We start from the raw sequence: 24,088 nt of genomic DNA, 5'->3' as shown, positions 1-24,088 counted from the left end.
TTAAGCTCTTTTATAATAACAATGTTTATTTATACCTGGTGTCGATGATGCATTATGAAAATTAAGTTATTAAAAAAAAAAAAAAAAAATTGCCAACTGCCGAGGTTTTTGAATAAGCCGGTTGATTGTGAAGTAAAGCAATGAACATAGCTTTTCTTATCAGTACTTGATATGAAAAGAAGCTTTCATTTAAATAGTTGAAATGGAGTGTATTCAGTTAGATACCTACCTGTTTTTTTTTTATTTTTAATTTTTTCTATAATAAAGTGAAGAGGGAACGAGAAATTCGAAAGTATTATTCTTGTCAAATATTATCATATGGTCTGGAAATATTTAGGTATAGCAAAAAGGGGATTTACACTAAAAAACTGGCCAAAAGTCCAAAATAAAATAACAAAACTTCGACTTTTAAAGTTATGGAGTTATGAAGATAACTTATATGTCAAATCTCATAAAAGATGCCTTAAAATAATTCCGTCAGTTAAATTTCACCGCCATATTGAAAATGAGTTTTACTGTCAAATAGTTACAAATCGTAACTATTTTGTAGTTTAGGAACGACAAAAGTTAACGATAGTTAACAATAGTTAACTATTGTTAGAAAAAGAGCGCACAAATGGTCACCTAGAGCTCATTTTAAATTCATTCTGCAAAATTCTGCAGATAATTTTTCCTTGAATCGAATAGGAGGAAATCAAAATTTCTGGCAATACAGTGGTATAATTTATAAAGTCGACTTGAAGGGAACATACTTAAAACCCTGACATAACAAAGAATATTTTTTTTATAATTTTTAATTATAGTGAAACTGTAACAAATATGTATGTATTTTTGGTTTTGTATGTATGCATGGATTTCATTGCGAATATTAATTAATGGAGGTTTTGCAATAGTTTAAATATATAATATCTAATTAATGAAAAAAGATAACAACATTATTTAAACGTAGTTACAAAAGTATTAGTATTAAAGGAAAAATAAGCATTAACAGTCAGCGTGGGTCATGGTATAATGAAGTTGGTATTTTCTTAAATCATCGAAAATTGATGTACCTACCAAATTTGGAGTTTTTTTTTTCTTAGAATATACCCAAAAATCACTCCTTAAATTTTACGGGACACCTTATATTAAAATACCATAGTGCTCGGGGGTGTATGTGGGATATTATTTGATACTTACTACATATTATCTATTATGCCGTCACAAATTTGTTTGCACCTATAATTTTATTTTATTTTTAGTGTTTCTATTGAAATTTTGAAGCTTTCGTTCAATAAAAAAAGACAAACCTGATAAGTTCTGCAAGTTAAAGTATTGCTAAAAAAGTTTGATTTGTACAAAATGTGATAATGATACTGCTTTGCTTTTGTTAAAAAAAATGATGCGTCAACAAAACTATGAAGACAGCGGCTGCTTTCATTGCTAAGAAAATATATTTCTATAAGTATGAGTTATCAAATTGTTATCAAATAAATTATGAAGCACTAATCTTTTTGACATACATAACCTTAAAACTAAATTAAGGTCTGCATATTAAATTTAAATCTTAATGTTTGGATTGTTTTTTTTCTAGCTGTGTGCAAAATATGTAGACCAGGGTCGATAATTTTTGAAACCAAAAAAAATCATAGTAGAATGAAACCCATTGGAAAAGGAGGTGAATATGATGATAATTAAAGGAAAAATAAATTACGGGCGAGCCGAGTTCGGGAAGTGGGTGGGTTGAGTTTTTAATGGTAAAAAATGGTATATCTCGATTTCCGGCAAAACTACAAGTCCTATGGAAAAAAGTTGTATCACAAAGTTGTAGGTAATAAAAAGATCTACAACTTATATACTAACAATTTTTTCACATAACCTCAAAAATTATGTGAAAAATTCAAAAAACCGTGTTTTTGGTTTTTTGTTTTTATCTTTTTCAAAAAAAATGTTTTTTTCTACAAAATTTGGTGAAAACTTACCTTATTATGTCCCAAATACACTGTAATTTATTTGATTTAAAATATTAATTTTTTCACCTTATTTTGACTTAATACCAAAAAAACACCCTAATTTTCAATCGAAAATTCACGTGTCAAAATATCAGCTTTTTTCAAAAAGTCGGTGGGCATTTCGTTCGTTAAAATGTCTATTTTCTGATGGTGTAAAAAAAATTTTACATTAGTATACTATAGAACATGTTCGAGTAAAATTCAAAAAATGAAAAAAGCTTGAATTCAAAAAAAAATTTTTATCATTGTTTACAATTTTGGCCTATTTATTCAAATTTACACTTTAATTACTCAAAAAACGTAAGATTAATCAATGTTACATGAAATCTTACGTTTTTTGAGTAATTAAAGTGTAAATTTGAATAAATAGGCCAAAATTGTAAACAATGATATAAATTTTTTTTTGAATTCAAGCTTTTTTCATTTTTTGAATTTTACTAGAACATGTTCTATAGTATACTAATGTAAAATTTTTTTTACACCATCAGAAAATAGACATTTTAACGAACGAAATGCCCACCGACTTTTTGAAAAAAGCTGATATTTTGACACGTGAATTTTCGATTGAAAATTAGGGTGTTTTTTTGGTATTAAGTCAAAATAAGGTGAAAAAATTAATATTTTAAATCAAATAAATTACAGTGTATTTGGGACATAATAAGGTAAGTTTTCACCAGATTTCGTAGAAAAATGTTTGTTTTTTGAAAAAGATAAAAATAAAAAACCAAAAACTCGTTTTTTTTAATTTTTCACATAATTTTTGAGGTTATGTGAAAAATTGTTTATTCAAAAGTTGTAGATCTTTTTATTACCTACAACTTTGCCATACAACTTTTTTCTATAGGATTTGTAGTTTTGCCGGAAATCGAGATATACCATTTTTTACCATTAAAAACTCAACCCACCCACTTCCCGAACTCGGCTCGCCCGTAATTTATTTTTCCTTTCATTCTTATCATATTCTCCTCCTTTTCCAATGGGTTTCATCCTACTATGATTTTTTTGTACTTTTTAATGTTTTTGAAGGCATCGGCACTGGTCTAATGATTAAAAAGTGTATTTATAATAATGAACAAAAACTAGATCACAATATAGAACCGTTTCGTCTTCATATGAGTTTTGTTAGCATTTTGCAATGACAATATTGTTAGAGCAGTTTTCATGAAAATTTAATAATTTTTTTCTTCTCCATTATCTCGAATGGGACCACTAGTCACAACTCTCCCACTTTACTGCTTCACAAAATTGGTAGGCTAATAATCAAAAATTAATATTCTGAATATAAGGAATGATGCTCTGTCATTTCCCTTAAGCCTCAATACCTCAATTTCGGTGATACGACAAATGGAAATTAAGATATAAGCTTTTTTAACTAACCATATCAGCTCTTTTCTTGGAGAGTTTTGAATTCTGGACAACAAACAAAATATTAAACAAAAAAGTCTCCAAAACATAGCCGCTTAAAAAGCTTATATATTGAGTTCTATTAATCGCATCGTCAAGATTGATGTCAGGCTTAAAATAAATGACAAAGCACCAGTTTCCGTATTAAAAAAAATGAAATAGTGTGAATTTAGCCTTCTTATACGAATTGGTAAACTCACATTTTTCAACCCCCTGAAAACAATATAAAGCCGCGATTTAAAGCTGCCAGACTCTCGAATTCTTTATTAGAATACATAAGGCTATAAAACTGCATACTCACATTCTGGTTATACTTCCACTGCCAAAATTTGCTGTGGGCTCTTAGACTATTTGGTTTATCTTACTATATGTATTTGAGTCGTTATATTTGAAAGTGGTTTAAGTCCCGACCTAGATTGGAAACTCTTCGGTGACTCCTGCATCATAGTGTTTACTAGCTCGTACATATCCATGATCAGCCACTTATAGTTATTAATATTTATTCTAGCAAAGTTTAAGCAGGTGCTTACACTTCCTACTTACTATTAATATGTAGGTACCTTAACCAATAGTTCTTCTTGTTTAGTTTTTAAAAACTAATGGATCTGTACAATTTAATTGTAAAATGAGAAACAATTCACATGTTTTTTTATATTTTATTAAACTCATTTTAACTCATAATTATCTAGCAACTATTTGAATAATGGCGTAGAAAATGAGAATTCCAATGCCAATGTCAATTTCCCTTAAGAAAAAAAAAGTATCTCATCACGATAATTAAAAGATTGTCCACCAGCAATTGAAACTTATTAATTATTCAATTTACTTGGCAACAATACAGCGTCTCTTGTTATACTTGTTATACTTTTGTTGTATCTGCACCTACATACGAGTACCTACAATTAAATTTTAGGTATATGTGAAGCATTGAATCAACAATATAATTTAGGTTATCATCGGTAGGTAGATTAAAAATAAGCTAGGTTAGAAGGCAAGAGACGTTCAATTATGAATAGGTAACGTGTATTTAACAAATATTTTGCTAAATTTTTTTTTTCAACAGTGTAGATACCTACAATGTATAAACAAACCAAATCTAGTATTTTTGTATTCAAAATAATTAACTTAAATTAAGCAAAATTAGAGAGGCATAGAATGAGCAAATTTTATAGGATAAATTTAAACTTGTTAAATTATTAAATTACTGAATTCGAAAAGCAATTGTAAAAAATATTTTTAACTATGTCTAAAAATTAATTAAACGTACAAAATACGTTCAGGAACTGTATGAGTTTCAATATTAAAGATAAAAAGATAATCTTCTTTAACAACTCATACAACATTTATTTTTAACAATTAACTTTTTTCGGGAATAACAATTCCCAAAATTAAAAATTATTTAAATAATTTTGTCAATAAAATCTAGATGCATTTATTTTATTTTATTTTATTATATTTTTTGTTTATAACCTTTATAAAATTATTTTTATGAAACTTTAAAAAAAAAAATTATGTTTAGATTTTATTGACAAAATTATTTAAATAATTTTTAATTTTTGCTATACAATCTGAAGATGGGAATTGTTATTCCCGAAAACGTTAATTTTTAAAAATAAAAGTTGTATGAGTATGAGAACAAGATTTTACTTTAATATGTCTAACAAATTATTTTAAAAATAAAATAAAATGCACGACTGCGCACGTACCTACTTGTTCATGTAATTCAAAGTACCTACTTATAAAGGGTGTCTAGTAATAAGCTAATTAAAATTAAAAGGGTGATTTTGGGTATATAATCTTAGAAAAAAATTGTTCAATAGTAACGCCCTATCTGCAAAGTTGTTGCAAAAAAAAATTCAAACCTACCCAGTACCTACCATATTTTGAAAAATTTTAATTGATTCTTTGATTTATATTAAATTCAAACGATTTTATTAACAAAAATGCTCAAATAAACTCAATTGAATTTGGTTTTGCTCAATTTTAATCACTATTTCATGCATGAAATAGTGATGATTAGAAGTGTGTAAGGTAAGGCATTTACAACTGCAAAAATGTGGTGTTTTATTTCATCTCAATAGTTCAATCCCTCTACACAGAAAAAGTCATGAATAGATCTATTAATTAGTAGGTTTATTTCAGGCACATCGAAGTTTAATAAATTAAGTCTTTTTTTATCTTATCAGCCTTGGTTATAAAATAGCTGTAAAATAACCGTTTAAAGGACTATTTTGATAGCTTTTCTTAATTGAGCTCAAATGTAAGATTAAAAATTTTCTGTAAAGTGATTCGTTGTTGAGGTATTGATAGTTTAAGTAGATATTATGGTTTTTGGTTTGTTGACTAATATTGCACTCTAGACAAAATCGTAGATGAGTCAAGCAAAAAGACCCTGGAAGGTTAACAAATGGTTTATCTATAATCACTTAACACTAAAAATCACGATTTTTTTTTGCATTTTTTGTCCTTTAGTTTTAAAAAAATCAATATTTTCGTTTTATTTGCTCACGTATCCTGATTTATTCACACTCCATTAAATTTAAAGTCGTCATTAAAAAAGGGAAATTTTAAAATTTGTATGCGATTTGACAGTTTTATAATTTTTAATGGAGCCTTTAAATATAGTGGAGAGTGAATAGATTGGGCCTTAGAGAGTCAAGAAAATATATTGTTTTGTCAAAATCTTAAAATTCGGGTATTTTTTACATTTTTGAAAATGTAACCGAAAGAAAACCCCATATATTATAAAGGGTTTTCGAAATGGGGACTTCGACGCCTACTTGACGACTTAACAGTTAACATACCCTAACTTATAAGCAGAGCAACGAATTTGCTCGAGCGGGACATAATATCTAAAAAATAGTTAAAATCTCAAAGTTCCCAAGGTCCCAAGTGATGGTGGAACTGTTAGTGCCAACAGTCAAAATTATCAAAAACTGTTAAATAATAAAAACCTGACAAAAACTACTTTTTTTAATTTCAATTTTCGCAAAAACTATAGGAGACATCATAGACAAGTTATCGTAATCTTGCCTTTAAGTTAACTCCAATTCTGTTTACCAATATTTGCGAGCAATTTGATTGAAGTGAATAACGGATAGAAACATTAGGTTAATTCTAAAAATAATAATTACAGTACACAATTATCTCAACAATAATTGTATTTTACTTCAAACCAAAAATAGAATCAGTTTCATAAGTCAGCAGAAGTAAACATCATCGTTAACATCGAAGACAGTACGTAGACGTAGTCTTATTTCTCAATAAATTCGAAAGCTCTTTTCAAGTGCATTTCGAACATGCTCGATTGAACATGTATGTATGTTTGTTGTATCTTGTCGGTGTTTATATTTGCATATTAAAAATGCCTATCTGCTTCTGAGTTTAAAACGAAAATTAGTTATGCGAGGCACATTGCCAATTATTCTCTTCATTTTAATTTCTTTTTTTTTTGTTGTTTTGTTCCAAATGAGCGCAAATGCTTTACTTTGAAATCGATGAACATGCAAAATTAAAAAAGATTCAAAAAGCCTCTGTAGGCATAATGTACAAGCAGAGTTGGGGAGTAATCATTACATTTGTAATTAATTACTAATTAATTACAATGCAATTACTAGTGGAGTAATTGCATTGTAATCGAATTACTTTCCCATTACAATGGAAATGTAATTCGAAATGCAATTACAATTAAATTACCGTGTAATTTTATTGTAATTAAAACGATGAAATTACAAAAGTAATTGCATTGTAATTAAAATTGTAATTTTAAAGTAATTATATTTTAAAAACAAAATAAAACCAAAATCTAAACCTTCAACATTTCAAAGAAAAACTATGCCACATGCCACATGTAAAGGGTGGACCTACAGGGATGGGAGTTGTAACCAAATGTAGGTTAGAGTCCCCGCTACCTTTGGGCATCAAAAATTTTGTATTCATTTTTTTTCTTCAAAATTCCGATATATAGCCGTTGGAAGTTGGGGGCGCGAAAAAGCTTCTGGGAGCTGAACGCTTTGACCTAGAGACATGGGGGTGGTGCCATATGAAAGGTTATATTCTCAGCTACCCAATAGTGGTATAATCCGTTTTTTGGTTTTTGTTCAAAATTCCGAGATAACTGCGTTTGAAAGTTGGGGTAAAATTTTTTTTCGAAAAATCCCCGAACCTTTCAACGCTCCGCGAAGCTTAACCGCTTGAGAGCAATTTTTGGGAGTGATGCCAAATGATAGCTTGTGTCATGGGCCTACGCTTTGCACATTGTCAGATTTTTAAAAAATCATCTTCCATTTTAAACCACCGCATCATGCCTATTTTTTCAGAATCGGGCTTCACTTTTGTTTGACCTTTAAGTTCTCCCGGTTTGAAAACGCGTGCACCTACAGGGATAGGAGTTGTACCCAAATGTAGGTTGGAGTCCCCGCTACCTTTGGGCATCAAAAAAAAATTTTTCATTTTTTTCAAAATTCCGAGATATAGTATGTGGCAAGTTGCAAGTTCCATGTAGTTGCAAGTTCCATGTAGCAAGTTGCATGTGGCAAGTTTCATGTGGCAAGTTGCATGTGGCAAGTTGCATGTGGCAAGTTGCATGTGGCAAGTTGCATGTGGCAAGTTGCATGTGGCAAGTTGCATGTGGCAAGTTGCATGTGGCAAGTTGCATGTTGCAAGTTCCATGTGTTGCATGTGCCAAGTTGCATGTGGGAAATTGCATGTAGCAAGTTGCAAAGCCATTGTTCCTGATGTACAACACAATACTTCAACCGTCGTCGCTCCCATTGAAAGATTTTCTTCAATTGCGGGCATAATAAATGCGCTGCGGTGAAATAAGTTATCGGACACAAACTTTGAAAAGTTTGTTTTGCTTAAAGCAATAATAAATTACCAGTAATTTTACTGTAACTTTTCGCGTAATATGATAATTGCTGTGTCTTATTATTCTCGTGATCCAGATCAAATCATATTGTTTTCATTTCTCTTACAAAAAAAAGCAGGATCTTGCTTTGTTATTGTATAGCTAACAAATAAAATGATCTGATCTAGATCACGGGAATAATAAAACACAGCTAATATTAATTAATTTATTGAATGATTTTGTTTCATTTGACTAAAATAAAATGTTTAATTTAATTTAGAAATTAATTTCAGAGTTTCAATTACAATATAATTACTTAAAAATTCCAAAATATTTAATTACAATGCAATTACTTTTGTAATTTCATAATGTAATTACAATAAAATTACACGGTAATTTAATTGTAATTGCATTTCGAATTACATTTCCATTGTAATGGGAAAGTAATTCGATTACAATGCAATTACCCTGTAATTACATGTAATGTAATTAACGATTCGATTACCCAACTCTGTGTACAAGTGTATGTCTATGTATACATGTATAATAAAATAATGTATACAAAAAAACGCAAATCATGTAAAGTGGGCTAATCAGACGCAAATAGATCATAGATCTCAAGCTTTTTTACTTAGTAAAAAGTTAAAGGCAACGGCAGGAGGGGTTTTTGTGTTTAATCACAAGAAAATTACAAAATTTGTCTTGATAGATGAATTTTAGATTATAATTATCAATAAACAAATTGTACATATTTTTAATTTAATCAAATTAATTATAGTCTAAATTTTTAGGAGAAGGGTTATCTTATGAGATTGCGAATGTTGATAACTTTTTATATTGCTCAGATTTATAAATTTTTCATTTGAAAATAATGTTTAATTAATTTATTCTTATTTTTATGACGGAAAAAGTAATAGATACAAAAGACTTTATTTTAAATGAGGTTATTCGATGCAATGGTTTTTGAAATAAATGTACCTACTTCTTTTCGCAGTCAAAATTTGGACTTAAATAATCATTTTTATCAAAAAAAAAAACAAAACCGACTGGATCGAAACTGGGTTTTATGGTTTTCTCATTGATACATACATATATATTATACCTATTCCTAAACGCAATTTCAGAAATGTCCCCAATAGTATATTAATCTCAAACTATCGTACCAATTACGAACGTTTTTCTCCTTTATATGTAATGTTCAGTTTATTTAATGTTTTCAATAATAGATTTCATAATTTATTTGACCTATCACTTAATTTATCTCCTAAATTTCAATCAAATTTTTACTCGATTTTGTAATTTATACCTTATTATAATGTTTTGTTAAAATTTGTAAATTCATGTAAATTGAAGCTAGTATTTAGCTGTACTAAATAAATAAAAATAAATATATAGCCAGAAATGGGACCACACTACAGGCACTAGCTTCCCAATACAAAAAGAATTATCAAAATTGGTTCACTCAGTCCAAAGTAATGAGGTAACAAAGATAAAAAAAAAATGCAGACGAATTGAATACCGCCTTCTTTTTGGAAGTCGGTAAAAAAACATATTCAGTAGAGATGCCGCAAACATTCGGCCACTATTTGGTATTCGGCCTATTTTTCTGGTATTCCAAATGGAGAAGAAAAAAGACATTATACCAAAATGTGGGATTATTAAAAAATTGTAATTTTAGTACTTATATTCTACTAAAGGCAAGTTGTGGTGAATGAAAACTATTTGTTTCGCATTTGTTGTGTAGTAAACGATTACCTTTATCTTCGTAGGACTATTCCTGCCTCGAAAAAGTCCTCATATGCAATTCGATTTTAGATGTCTAGCCTTGCAGTAGTAGGTAGTGTGTTCAGGCATTTATCCTAAAAGTAGTTCAGTTATTCATTGTTACAATAATTTTTTAAGCCACATCTAAATTGAAATTACCAACGTTTTTTTCTGAGTATCCTTGGCCGAATGTTCGGCGGCCGAATATTCGGTATCCGACCGAGGAGCGTGGCCGAATATTCGGTATTCGGCCAAATCAATGTTCGCGGCATCTCTAATATCCAGTATTATTTTTGTCAGAACTCAGAACTTAACTAAAAACTTACTGATAAAAATAAGTTGCACCCTACTGATTCCTTATCAAATAGGTACTTAAAATCATAAGTTTCTAAGCCTTCTAGCTTTTGGGAAAATAGAGAATGAAGCCTTCTAGCTTTTGGGAAAATAGAGAATGAATGGTTTCGTTCAAAATGCAAAGAGATTATTAGAGTTAAAGAGGTAAACTTTGGTTCTGGAGGAATACCGGAAAAAGCTTAAACAGCAGAAACACGAATATTCGACGAACCAATTTATTGCAGAATCGAAAATTAAGGCGTAAAACACTACCACTGGTAGTAAAAATATTTTGTAAAAAAAAGCTTGTTTTCTTCCCTTTGTTAGCTTTTTTCTAACTCTACTCATGATTCCTCCCATATACGAGAGTGACAGGATTCTATGGGACGAATCTACTTTCGCACTCGTAAAGTAGAAAGAGTCCTGAAAGACCTTGACATACACAAATCCGCTGGCCCAGATAGTATCCCTCCCATCTTTTTAAAAAGGTGTTCTTCTAGGCTGGCAAAATTACTGAGTTAGCTTTTTCATCTGATTTCGTCTCTGATTTCTGATACAGCATTTTTTCAACCTGTTCCTAAAAAAGACGAATCTTTTACAACCTCCAACAAGCCACCTTTTGTGGAATAAGCATTTATTCGATTTCGCCAAAAACTCTGCGAATTGCTTAGGTTTCCTCGGAAGATGTAAGAAATTTGTCACTCCTTCAGATCTAGCTACAATTTATAAAGGTCATTAAACTTACGACTTTACATTATGTGAGTTGAAGTAAAAACAAATTAATTAAGTAAATTGTAAATGATGAAATTATTTAAACATAATCATCCCTGAACTTCCAGTACTTAATATTATCAAATAGTTGATAAGATTGTTCATAATTTAGGGAAATAATTTAAAAAAAAAAAACATGATAAGCTTTTGATTAAAGAATAAAAATAGTTTACTGCATTGATCATTTCTAGTGAAAATTATTACTACAAATACGTACAAAGTACAAAATATTCATAAATTTGTTTTATTTTATGGAATTCATGTCTATTTCTATTTTTTGTAAGTTTTAAGTCAAATATGGGCTATAGAAATGGATACAAAACTTCTAGTAAAAATTTCAAGAAAAATCAATATGTATTTCAATTTAGGTACAGATATTACAACTTTATCATATTGGTTTTGATCTAAAACATCGCTAAATTTATTTCTGACACGAAAATTAAATTTGTCCTAAAATAAAATTAAAAAAAAAAAACAATCAAACTTTCTAGTGTCGTTGCTCGTTGGTGTTTCAAATCAAAGGTTAAACCTTGAAATAAGAAATTAGCAATGGTTACGATTAAATTGGCATCGATTCAGTTTTGTTTTATGGAATTTAGAGCAAAGGCAATGGCACGTTGTTGTAGGGTACAGTTAGAAACTTGAACTAAAAATAAAACGAGAGTGAAAATTTGTTTGTTTATTTTTTTTTTAATATATGTGCCTAAATAAAAAATATAAACAATTAAGTACTTTTATTTTGTTTTTCAGCTCTTCAAATAAAACTTTCACTTTTGTACTTTTTCACTATTTAGGTCAATGTAGTGAACTCTAAAGAATCTTAAAAACAATGTTGAATTTTGCCGGAAATAATGATATAATGCTTTTATTTCCTTTAATTTTTTCAAATTTAATTTAATCAAAAATTTGAACTTGTGTTCGCCCAAAGCTCAAATTACAACAAAAAACGCCTTTCGCATTGCCTTATTTACTTTATCGATTTTATGCACAGAAATGCAGATAAATATAGTGGACTTTTGTGCCCTTAATTTCAAAACAAGCATGTCTTGAATTCATTCAATAAGTTTTACAAAAAGAAGGCACGTGATTTAGTTAAAGGTTTTAAATTGGGTTTTGTTGATATTTCAAATCACTTTTCGCAGGATTGGGACAAGTGTTATCCTAACCCGCAGATAAATCAAGGTCTTTCCGCCATTTTATTATATGCGACTTTTCGCAAAAGTTTCAGATGGACGTAGACGAACACGCAATGTTGAAGAAATGTTAAAAACGCTTTTGCAAACTGAGTCAGTAAGAATGTAAAGACTTACAAAAAAAAAAAAAAACAAAATTCTTAAAATACTCAAATAGGTACCAAAACTACTTTTCTATGGAATACCCGTTAGTGTGAAACCTTTAGACTGCAAAGAAAATAAGTATCCAAAAAATGACTCTTGTTAAGTTCACTTGATGTCATTGTGCTTCTTTATTGAACAAAAATCTACGGAAGTAACTAAATTGTTAAACAATAAACGTAACAACGATACTGTCTCCCATCAAGCGTCATCGCAGTGCAAAACAACGATATTTCTGTGTCGCATCAATTTGCGATCAACAATGCAAATTAATTGCAATCAGAAGAAGAATAAACCCTGAACAATTGCATGGTAGCACACGTTAAAGTCGGTCGTCAATTATAACTATTGAAGATGGACTTCGGATATTTTTATTTTATAAAAAAAAAAATGTGAAATAGTTATATATATTTTCAATCAAATGTTAATTAACTAAATAAAATTATTGTGAATATTTATGTAAAGTATACGTTATTCCACATAGAAATTTGTAACTTAGACGGTTTCTGACGGAACTAATTTTTGACCAAATGAAATTATTAAAATTGAGCCTAATTTTGACTAAAATACATACTTTTAATATTTCCAGAGCATACGTTAACAAAACCCAATAAATCGTAACGATTTAAAAAAAGATAATTTCGTGCATTATTTATATAAAGCTTTTAGATGCTTAAATAGAAGACTTTGGGCGGTGTTGTGTCAATTATGTGGTTTATCAGTTATTGAATGTCTTATTGTGTGATTTCTTCTTAATAAAGTAAAAGTAACCCTCCCTACTCCCCTCGAGAAATATTGTTTGCTATGGCCTTAGATTGAAATATATTTTTTGTACTGCCTGGACTTATTCATCTAGTTTCGCGCCAATTGACTGAAAACTTAGCGATGCGGATACGATTACGATAACCCACTTCAAGATATTTAGATTTATCTTCTTTTTCGTAGTTATACCTCGTTTCTGGTTACGTGAATGGATTTATTTTTTTGAAATTGTTCTGGTTTCGTTAGGATTTGCTTGTATTTTACTTAATGCAACATTGCACTCCATTCCATTAATAGACATTTTTTGCATTATTTACACTTGCAGGTTGATAACTGAATAAAAAGCTGATTAAAAAACAGTCCATTCATATGAACGGAAAAAGCGCGAATTCCACAACAAAGGCATTTTTCTCAACAAAAGTAAACAAACAAAACCAAAACAGAGGCAGAGAAGACTCATATTGAATAGAAAAGAAAAAAAAATACAAAAGTGCACCGGACACAATGAGTGTTAACGGTGACTTGATGGTTGTCAGAAACGGACGTTCGACAAGTCAAGTATCGGTCTACAACTACCCGGAGCATTTAAATCCATTTTATGAAGACGATAATCACAAACGATTGAGATTTTGGCAGATTAACAAAAGCTCAAAAGATGGCCAGGGTAGACGAAATAGTTTTTCATTGGGTGGTCTCAAGGACATGTGGTAAGTGAATCGATAGAAATGTTTATTTATTTTTTTTTTTAGGGAAATTAGTTTGTTACACTTATATCCTTCGCGTGTTTGGTCTTACTTAGAATTTTCAGTTTGATTAAAGTAGCACCTTGTTATAAATTATTTATAAATTTTCCATAAATTCATATATTCTGGGTAAATAATTGCTTTTTAATTATACAGCTATAGTCACTACTGTCTTGTGAGTTGTGACTACAGCAGATGGCTTACGAATGAAAAAGATTGTGAAAGTATTTGTATAGATTTTAATAAAATACAATGTTAAAAACAGCAGTTGGTTTGCCGAATTATTGATACATAACATGTGAAAAAACTATAAGTTACACTAAAAATGTCAAGATAAACCCTGATAATGATTTAGTTTAGACAAATATCTATGTTTTGTAGTAGGTGTTGCCAACGAAGATTAAAAACGCCATGAATGTTGATATATGACAAATTTTTGTAGAATTCACCCATGATGATGACCTATATATGAATATAGCATAAAAATGATTTTTGGAAAGGTCTTTCAATTTTATGTATGGGAAGTACAAATCTTGTAGTACTTATCGGAGACATTTGGAAGTTATTTAAAAGTTAAAGTGCAAGCATTGCACTCTTTTAAACCATTAATTAACAAATGTATTAATGGGACAACATGTCGATAAACCATGAAAGAGAATTGATTTGCAAGAATGGAAGGACCTTCAATTTACCAAAGTCATTACCAGAGGCATTAAACATTCTATTAAACTTTAAAAAACAGAACCCAGGTCGCTCAATATTTTAACAATCGATCATTAGATCCATCTTTTTCTATTGATGGGTACTATAGAGAGCAAACGTTGAATTAAGCGATCGCACACAAATTTCGTGATTTGGACACCATGTACCTGAATTAAGTGTTCCTTGAGATCGTTTGTTATCACAACGTGAGCGCATAGGTTATACATAGTTATAATGAAAGTTAATGAAATTGTTACAAATATAGGAAGAAAGGAGCTATGTTGGATATGGATACCTAAAGTCTTGCGTACAACTCAAGTCTTAAAATGCATTCATAAGTTTTTGTTATATTAGTAGTTTCTTTATGCTATAACTTGCAAGTGAGTTTTTCCATTGAACCGACGAAATATTATTTTTTTGATATAAATTTGAAAATATGGAAAAGAAAAATATCTTGTTTATGGAACTGAAAATGCATTGCCTTTTATTTCAGTTTAAACTCTTTAAACAGGTATTGAACAAAATCTAGAATTCGTTTTTTGTTTTCGAGATTTTTTTCTAGATATAAGGTCATATGCATAAAAAATAGTAAATGCTTTTACTTGAAAAATTGTAAAGTATGAAAGTTTTTTATCCACATTTTGTGCATATCAAACCTAGTTTAAACTTATTAATTTCATATTGCTAGTATTTACTATTTTTTATGCATACGGGCCATAGTCTTTCGAGATTTTTGTTCGTTCGAGATTTTAACATTCTAGATAAAAATTTTTTTTTCGAGATTTTTGGTATTTGAGATTTTTACAAAGAATCGTACACATGGCGGACGATTATAATTTATACCGAAAAAAAAACGTACAGAACTGTTGATACAAGCAAGTCCAATAAATTATAACGTATAGGTACGCTACTCAATGGACGGTAGTTTTAAAAGATCCTATCGTCAGTTTCATAGGGGAAAGTGGCCTTAAATGGCACCCCAAGATAAAATGGCCCCCTTGCTAGAAATCGTAGAATCGAAAATAATTAGAAAGTTTTATGAACGCGATTCTTTAGTTTATCAGGCAAAACCAACATATACGAAATTTCAGGAACTTCAAGCCATTATTTGAAATTTGACAGGTCAAACTCTCTCTATCCACATCAAAAAGTACACTCGTTAAAATTTTGTGAAATTTTTTTTTGCAAAAAAAAAGTATAAGAGCGGAATTCATAGTCCTTACTCAAGTTAAGATTTTTCTCAACTTGAGCATTGACTTGAGAAAATATTTTACTCAATCAAACTCACAAAGAAATTTGACTAATTTACGTAAACTGTCAGCTAAAAATGTATTTTTATATTTATTTTAGATGACAGTTTACTCAAATCAGTCAAATTTCAATGTGAGTTTGATTGAGAAAAATATTTTCTCAAGGCAATGCTCAAGTTGAGAAAAATCTTAACTTGAGTAACGACTATGAATTTCGCCCTAAGGGCGAAAAAAACATTGTATTTTGGAAAAAGAAGTTAATGTGTGTACGCATGAAGTATTTCTTATTAATTAACTGAAATAAGTTGGTTTAAAACCATTTTAAATTTTTTGGTGTAAAAATTAAATTGAAAAAAACTCAAAATGGGCAAAATGGCCTACTTAGTGCTCGGGTAAAATGGCATACCTATTTCACATGTCATTTTAAATTTTTTGTTCACATTTTCATTTTTTTAAAGTGAAAATAGTTGCTATTTATGAACGATGTACAGAGAGGAAGTCCTGGACTGAGAAAAGCCCTTGATTCCGTCAAAAACCTAGAAAAAGGCTTCCAAAACACTCAAAGTTGCAAAAACTACAAAAAAGAGACGAGCAACCAACAAGAACTGGGTTTTTAATGACTCGATGAAAGATCTGGGGGGATTAAGCACCACTTGTTCCAAGAAAATGGAAAAGAAGCCCTTTGATTCAATTTTGCATTTAAAATCACGTATGTTTGGACAGTGTGCCATTTTACCCGGGTAAATTTGATCAGTGAAATTTGTAGACGTCTTGAAAATTAAAAAAAATAAATACTTTTTGGAACTTTTTCAACTCGCAAATGAAAAAAATGTGAGAGTAATATATTAAACTTTGAAATATAGCATTTAAGTTTGAATGCTACTGTTTTTCGAGATATAGGACATTTTCCTTAGGGGGGCCATTTTAGGCCACCTTCCCCTATATGTATTATTTTTTTTATTTAGAAGATATCTAATGTAAACAAAAAAAGGTACCTTTATCATCTCAGATATCACCCGCATTTACCCTACTTATTTATGATGATGCGAGGAGTGGAGTATATTTATAAAAAATGCAAACTTTAACTAGTTTTTCTTTTTTTCACTTAATTTTGTACTTGTCTATGGATATCTATAATGTTGAAACACACAATAACTTAACATAGTCTGGCGCCATTAAAAGCTCAGTTAAGCAACAACACTTTAAAAAAAATTATTGAAGGGCGATATGACTCCCTTGTGAAATCTTATCTCTTGAGTATATTTTGTTTGTTCGTACTTAATAGAATAAAACTTAAAGATTAAACTAAAACAACTGCAATAATATTACAAATAATATCAGTTCAATGCTTTTATATTGGAGTCAATTGATTCTAATGTTTACACTACAATTCATGCGTTTGGATTTGTGTAAATAGTTTTCAGTATCAATTTTCAAATAATAGATACCATTAACGAGAAATTGTAAGCTACTTTCAGAACACCCTCATAATGTTATTCAGAGTGAAAATATCAGACTAAAGCAATATTGACTTTCTTTTTGCTTTGCACAGTAGTTGTATTCGTCTCGTTAATCATCAATATTTATGTCATCCACTTTGTTTGTACATTGGCATTTGTCCAATTTTCGGAAGGGCAAACATTTTTGGCAGACACAAATATTATGGCTAGATTCTTTCGCTATCGGATGATTTTTTTATATTCATTCTTCAGATGGTGTTTATAAAAAAATGCCTGCACCTGTTCTATGGGGAAATAAAGTCAATAAGTTCGTCGGTTTTGATAGACGAATAGAGTACACTACACGTTGTCGCTAACACCACCTTTTAAACCACCATATGGTTTGCTTACCTACAATTTACATTGAAAACACTAAAACAAACATTTACAAGTGCCATTTTTTGTTGTCATGTCTAACACGATTTTAAAAAATCGAATAAGCTGATTCAGGTTGAATGATTTTTAATTTGGCAAGGATTTCTTTTTGTTATACATAGAAACAAATAAGGAATGCAGTTAATAGTATTATAGAGTATTGATTTTCAAAATGGTAAAAACATGAAGAATGCCAATGGATTTTTATAAGTAGGTATCATATATTTATCCATTTAATAAAATTAAAATGCACGACTGGGTCGCACGTACTTGCTCTTGTAGTTCACAGTATCTTTATCTTAAATATCTATTGGAAATTTAAGATTTTGTTTAGTGTCGAGAAAAAAAAATCGAAAGTTTAAAAATTAAATTAAAAAAAATTTTTTTCAAAAATGTTTTTAAAAATATTTTTTTTATACATTTTATACTTCGAAATGATGTCTGTAAATTTTTAATAAAATTGACTTATGCTTTGATGAAATATATGAACTTAAAAAGTATGTCAGTTTTTGAAAAACGGCAACGCCATATTTCCGTTCTACGCATTTTTCCAGAAAAAACTAAAAACGCAGTTTTGTTAAAATCAATAAGCCTACACGGACAGACCAACGGACGGCATGACGAAAACCACTCTTTTGATCTTCTCCACCATCGTAATGTTGGATTTGATTAAAACCTCAAATTTTTTTTTTCTACACGAAACCAATACTTGCCCTATATACAAAGTAAAAAGCAAACAAAGAAATAATGTAGGTACATAAATTAAAGTACAGGTAAAATAGTACCAAAAATCATTTAATAAAAAAAAGGGTTGCCCTCCTGAAACTTGGCAAAAAGATTGCTTTTGGAATAAGGACAAAGGATCAAAAGAGTCTATACAAAAATGGGCGGAAGGGTGTTTTTTCGTGGAAAAGAAAAGGGTGTGGAGGCCAACAATTTATCATGATTAAAAGTGTTTTTTTTTGTATAGAGAAACAAAAAATTGATGGGTCACCCTAATCAAATTCCGTAAAAACATTTCATTTGGGATAGAAAGCGAGGATAAAAAAAAATTTTTAATGAAAGGGTGTTTTTTTTGGAAGAGACCGTTGAATCTGTTATTGGTCTCAAAAAGCCAATTGGTGGTAAGATGACAAGTTGTTGTTGATCATTCAAAACCCTCAATATAAATTTTTGCTTACGACGAGCATTTGAAAAAATATTTATAAATTGTTATTATATGTATGTATATTATCCTAAACTTGTAACGTTAAATGCATAAAAGTTATTGATTACTTTACCCCTTACTTTTGCTGGGTTGAGTTCGTATCCCAAGGGAGATTGTTTTTTGCATTAGTGGAATACAAAATTCCATCATTGTGAATGCTAAACAATTTTAGAACGATTCAAAAAAAGAAACGTTAAGAAAAAACTCAACTCGCAAAATATTGAATCAGACAACATTGAAAACCAGAACCTAAATTATCTAGCTTGGTCAATCGTCTTCCCCTCCTTAGTCTTGCATATGTGGTTAAAAAAAAAAAAACATTAAAAAAAACACGTATACGCCACAGTGCATATGGACAATAATGTGAATTACAAATCTAGCCTAGATGCTAACAAAATCCTTTCAAATAAGAATCAAAAATTCAAAAATAAATGATCAATCTAGTTTTCTCCTACACATTATTTTGGCGGTTTTAAAGGCCCTTAGCATTTAAAAATAAAAAGACGTCAACTGACAACAAAGGTTAAAATGGTATCAAAGATAACGAAGTAAGTTGATATCGTTACAGTTGTTATGATGAAGAAAATATAATGGGTGATATAACGTAATATTCTAAATACGACAAGTGAATCATTAGAGATCAAATGCGTACGACACCGATGTGCATTTTATGTCTTATTTTAATGATAACCTTGAACCAAAACCACAAACATAATAAGCATATATCTAGAAATTATCACACAATGTGTCAAACTATAGCAACCAATTTCACTTAGTATATTTTCACATGTGATAGATAATCAAACTTCACTTTTCATCAATGCAAACATTGAACACACAGCTAAACCCTGACATCTAACATCCCCCAACCCGCCTTTTGTTCAGTCATTCTATACATACTAGATACTATATAACACAAACTTGAAGTCTAGCTGAATATATCTAGTAAATCCATTTGTTATGAGGTCAAGTAGCAAAACAAAACAGCACGTCGGCGTCGCGCTTAAATTGATGCTAAATGATATTCACATGAGTGTAAAGTACTTCAAAGCTGATCATTTGTTACGTCACATCAATAAACCAGCACACAGTCTTATACTATATTTTGCTTGCCTTCTACTTAAGAGTGCAATATTTTCAGTTGACTTGGCTTTGCGCTGACAATTGTTAGTTAGCAGAGATCTCATCCGGCAATGTTTGTTTTATAAGTTACATACAATATGCATATGCAACCAATGACGTTTCCGTCAATTTTCACTTAATAAGAAGTCATCAACGATTATTTGCTATGACAAATTTATAATTTTTTAGTAAGTTGAAAAGTTATAAATGTTTAAGTATTTAAATATATTGGCGAATTAAAATCGTCATTGTTAAAGAAAAATTTTTTTAGAGAAGTTGAAGGTCTTCGCCTTTAAGCAGCTGAAAAGTGTTTCTACACTTGCACTTCTTAAAAGATTTTAACTATTATTTAAAAAAAGAAAATTGGTTGAAGTTTGACACTGATAGCGACATTTTGAAATTTCCGGAACAAATTTGCGTCAATGACCTCCTGAGTATACGCACTGTACACTGTAAAATAGGACACTGTGGCGTATGTGTAACATTAGTTTCTATGTAAAGATCTCTAGATTTTTTGTGCTGTGCGTTAACGACCCCAACCGGAGGGTTTAATTAAAATAAAGAAAAACAATAATAAATCGCACCCAGATGCTTCGAAGTTGTGGGTTCGGAAGCCACATACACCAACAGTTTTCATGGAAAAAAATAATGCAAGTAGGTGTTTTTTATTTTTTGAAGAGATACCCGGGCATTATTGCCACTCACCATTCATCATTTTACATCATATTAGATTCATTAAATCAAATATCAATTTAAAGGAGAGTAAACAATTTGACTGTTTTATTTTTATTATTTTTCTTTCTTCCAGGGCATTTAAATCATTTCGCTTAAAGAAGAAATCATCGAGTTTAGGCATAAACAAAACATCCGAAAGTCCACCACCACTTCGTCGAGATGTTTTTAATAATAACAACAACGGTTACAACACATACGATCCCCGTATGCGCTACACAACTGGAGCAACAAATGGTACTCTTGGCACTAATAATGCGTTCCAAAGAAACGTCCCATATCGAAGTTCCCTTCAAGATATGAGAAATACCCAGGTAAATTTTGTATAACCCTCTTGCATTCGAATATTTGATGTTTATTTAACTTTCAAATTCAACAGTCGGATCTGCCTACTAATGGTATTGGTTTCAATCGGAACGATAGGTACCGCAGCACAATACAACCGGCCACAACAAGCGGTACGCCAACACAAACGTTAACATTACCAACATCCCGAAGGTACGTGTATCGTGGGTCTGTAACCCCGCAACCAGTTCGTAATCTTGAATTTAATAGTGACACTTTGGGAATGATAAGCCATGGGTGAGTTTACTCGTATGCGTTTCGTTGAAATGTTGAAGTTCCATCTCTGTTGCGTTGGTCTGACAATTAATTTGTCCTTATTCTACGTTCTATGTTGGTTTCACCTAGTTACATATTTCTGTGGAGTTACTAACAAAAAAGAAAACAAAACATCATAATGAGATTGAGATGTACATTGTACAATATTTGGAAACATTTTGTACTATAAAATTCCATTTTTTTTTACTAATATTTCAGTTATTTACTTAAAATGCTTTACACTTGGGTTAGGTGTATACACGACAGCTTATTCCGATTCCGATATTTTTTAAACATACAAATTAATAATACTGAAAATAAAAGGTTTACCTGGATGTGAAAACCAGATGTGAAAACTAGCCTAATGTTTTTTAGCAATTAATCTCATTATTTATGTATAATATAGCCTGAATGTGACTATCTAGTTGAAGGTTCCAGAGAAAAAGCGACACATGTCCAATTTTAGTCAAAAATAAACTTAGAATTCTTGTAGTATTTACTGAGCACAATCTGATAGCATCCTTACTATTGGAAAATAAATTTAAGCCTTACTAAAAAAAATAAATACATAAATGATGTGCCTTTCGTACCTACTAAGTTGTATGGAGAACAAAATTTTAAGTTCTTTTTTTGCTTGGAATGAGTTGGAATGGACTTGAGCTGTTTTTCCCCTGGACCCTTCAGCTATATCTCCATGCTTGGTGTTTTTTTTTTTTTATTTTGCCAGTACAATGAAGCGTCTTCTTAGATACCGTGTAGCTGTTTCTTAAAAAGAAGTGGCGTTTATCCTTTTTAAATTTGATAGGTAGCCTAAGATAAAAGTTAACTTGATAGCCCAGTCATTTTAGTCATTTTTAAGCCCAATCTGCGGAAAAATTCCTACTGGGCTGAATTTTGGTATACAGCTTAATGACGGCTTTGTTATGAAGATGTGAAAAATCGACATTGATATCGTGTCCGCGTTAAGAGTTATAGGGGTCAAAAGGTCACAAAAACTGGTTTTTCACGATTTTCAGCAAAACGGTAAGTCTTATCAAAAAATTTTCAATGCAAGAATTGTAGACCAGATTATTATATATAAAAAGTGTCATGACACTTTTTTTCCTAAGACCCACCGTTTCTTAGGTATAACGATTCAAAAAGTTGAAGTTGAGTTGTAATCGTCATAATCAGGCCTATTTTGAAAAAAAAAACTCCTAACTGAAAAGTTCCTGATATTTCATTATTTTTTAAGCTTGAATTTCGTTTTTCAATGGTTAAGAATATGGGAAAGCAAAAAAATCTAAGTGGCCGACTTACTTAAAAATATTCTCGTCTAAGGGGAGTATTTTTAAGAAAGTTGGCCACTTTGGTTTCTATAGATTTATTTTATACCACAGGTGTTTAAAATTTTTCATAAAATACTTTTTTTACATTTTGCATCAAAAAACAGATTTCAAAATTTTTTTTACGAAAATGTGCAATAGCTTTGCAGTTTTCAAAGCGTTTATGTACTCATACAATTATTGTAGAAAATTATAAAAAAAAGAAATAAATAAAATTCATTCATTCGTGGTTGTAGTGAACGAAAACATAAGATGATAAAATTTAAAATACACTGAACGAAAAAAAGTCCACATTTTATGAACTGGTTGCGATAGAACTTTTTTCTATCTGTTTTTAGAACAATCATAAGTGTAGCTATAAGCCGTTTTAGGGTTGTCTATTCTCTATTGCACACCCTGTATATTTTCAGACATATTCTAAACAAAAATTCCCAGGGAAATGGTTTCGGGAGAAGGGCCCCAATCGGAAAAATGGCGAAAATTTCCATTTTTTTTGGTTTCCCCATATTCTTAACAGTTGAGGAACGAAATTCAAGCTAAAAAAATAATGAAATTTCAGGAGCTTTTCAGTTAGGAGTTTTTTTTTCAGGAATAGGATTATGACGATTACAACTAAACTTCAACTTTTTGAATCGTTATACCTAAGAAACGGTGGGTCTTAGGAAAAAAAGTATCATGCCACTTTTTATATATAATAATCTGGTCTACAATTCTTGCATTGAATATTTTTTGATAAGACTTACCGTTTTGCTGAAAATCGTGAAAAACCAGTTTTTGTGACCTTTTGACCCCTATAACTCTTAACGCGGACACGATATCAATGTCGATTTTTCACATCTTCATAACAAAGCCGTCATTAAGCTGTATACCAAAATTCAGCCCAGTAGGAATTTTTCCGCAGATAAAACCTAAAATTACTGGACTATTGAGTTTCAAATTAATAACGAGGTCACCCCAATATGCATCTAAATATAAAGGTTTGTTTCCTCATTCTAGTTTAAAAATCGATTCCTTCTTTGAAGAATGGACATCTCTTCTAAATAAGGCTACGATTTCGCTTTTTAGATTAGCCCTTATTGATCCAAGGTTAGCCCTTGCGCCCAAGGCTAGCCACTATATTTCTGACTCTTAGGTCTTAGCCCCTTTGACTGAAGTTATACATATTAATTCCAGTTTATAATGTACATTTACTTTTATGTAATATTGTACCTACTTTCTTTTGCAATAATTTTTTTAATTTTTTTTTTTTGAACTTTTTAAAATTTGAATGCTAAATAAACCTAAAGTATGATTCCTTAAATTATAAAAAAAAACCTTAAACTTCA

General features: G+C 30.3%; 1 protein-coding gene across 3 annotated transcripts in view; it reads left to right on the top strand.

Moving 5' to 3' along the window:
* The window catches only part of LOC129920768 (E3 ubiquitin-protein ligase RBBP6), a 39,554-nt gene that overhangs the window by 1,349 nt on the left and 14,117 nt on the right, over positions 1 to 24,088 (top strand). For 2 of the 3 annotated variants that reach the window (XM_056002346.1, XM_056002347.1), the window contains 3 exons: positions 13,534 to 13,915; positions 20,915 to 21,152; positions 21,218 to 21,420. In XM_056002346.1, coding sequence (XP_055858321.1) covers positions 13,713 to 13,915; positions 20,915 to 21,152; positions 21,218 to 21,420 — 644 coding nt within the window. In that variant the 5' untranslated portion in view covers positions 13,534 to 13,712. The remainder of the gene's footprint in view (positions 1 to 13,533; positions 13,916 to 20,914; positions 21,153 to 21,217; positions 21,421 to 24,088) is intronic. The other variant, XM_056002348.1, reaches the window with a different exon arrangement.

This window comes from Episyrphus balteatus, chromosome 1 (assembly GCF_945859705.1).
Source record: "Episyrphus balteatus chromosome 1, idEpiBalt1.1, whole genome shotgun sequence".
NCBI classification, from domain to species: domain Eukaryota; kingdom Metazoa; phylum Arthropoda; class Insecta; order Diptera; family Syrphidae; genus Episyrphus; species Episyrphus balteatus.
This window is presented reverse-complemented; position numbering and strand designations above follow the sequence as displayed.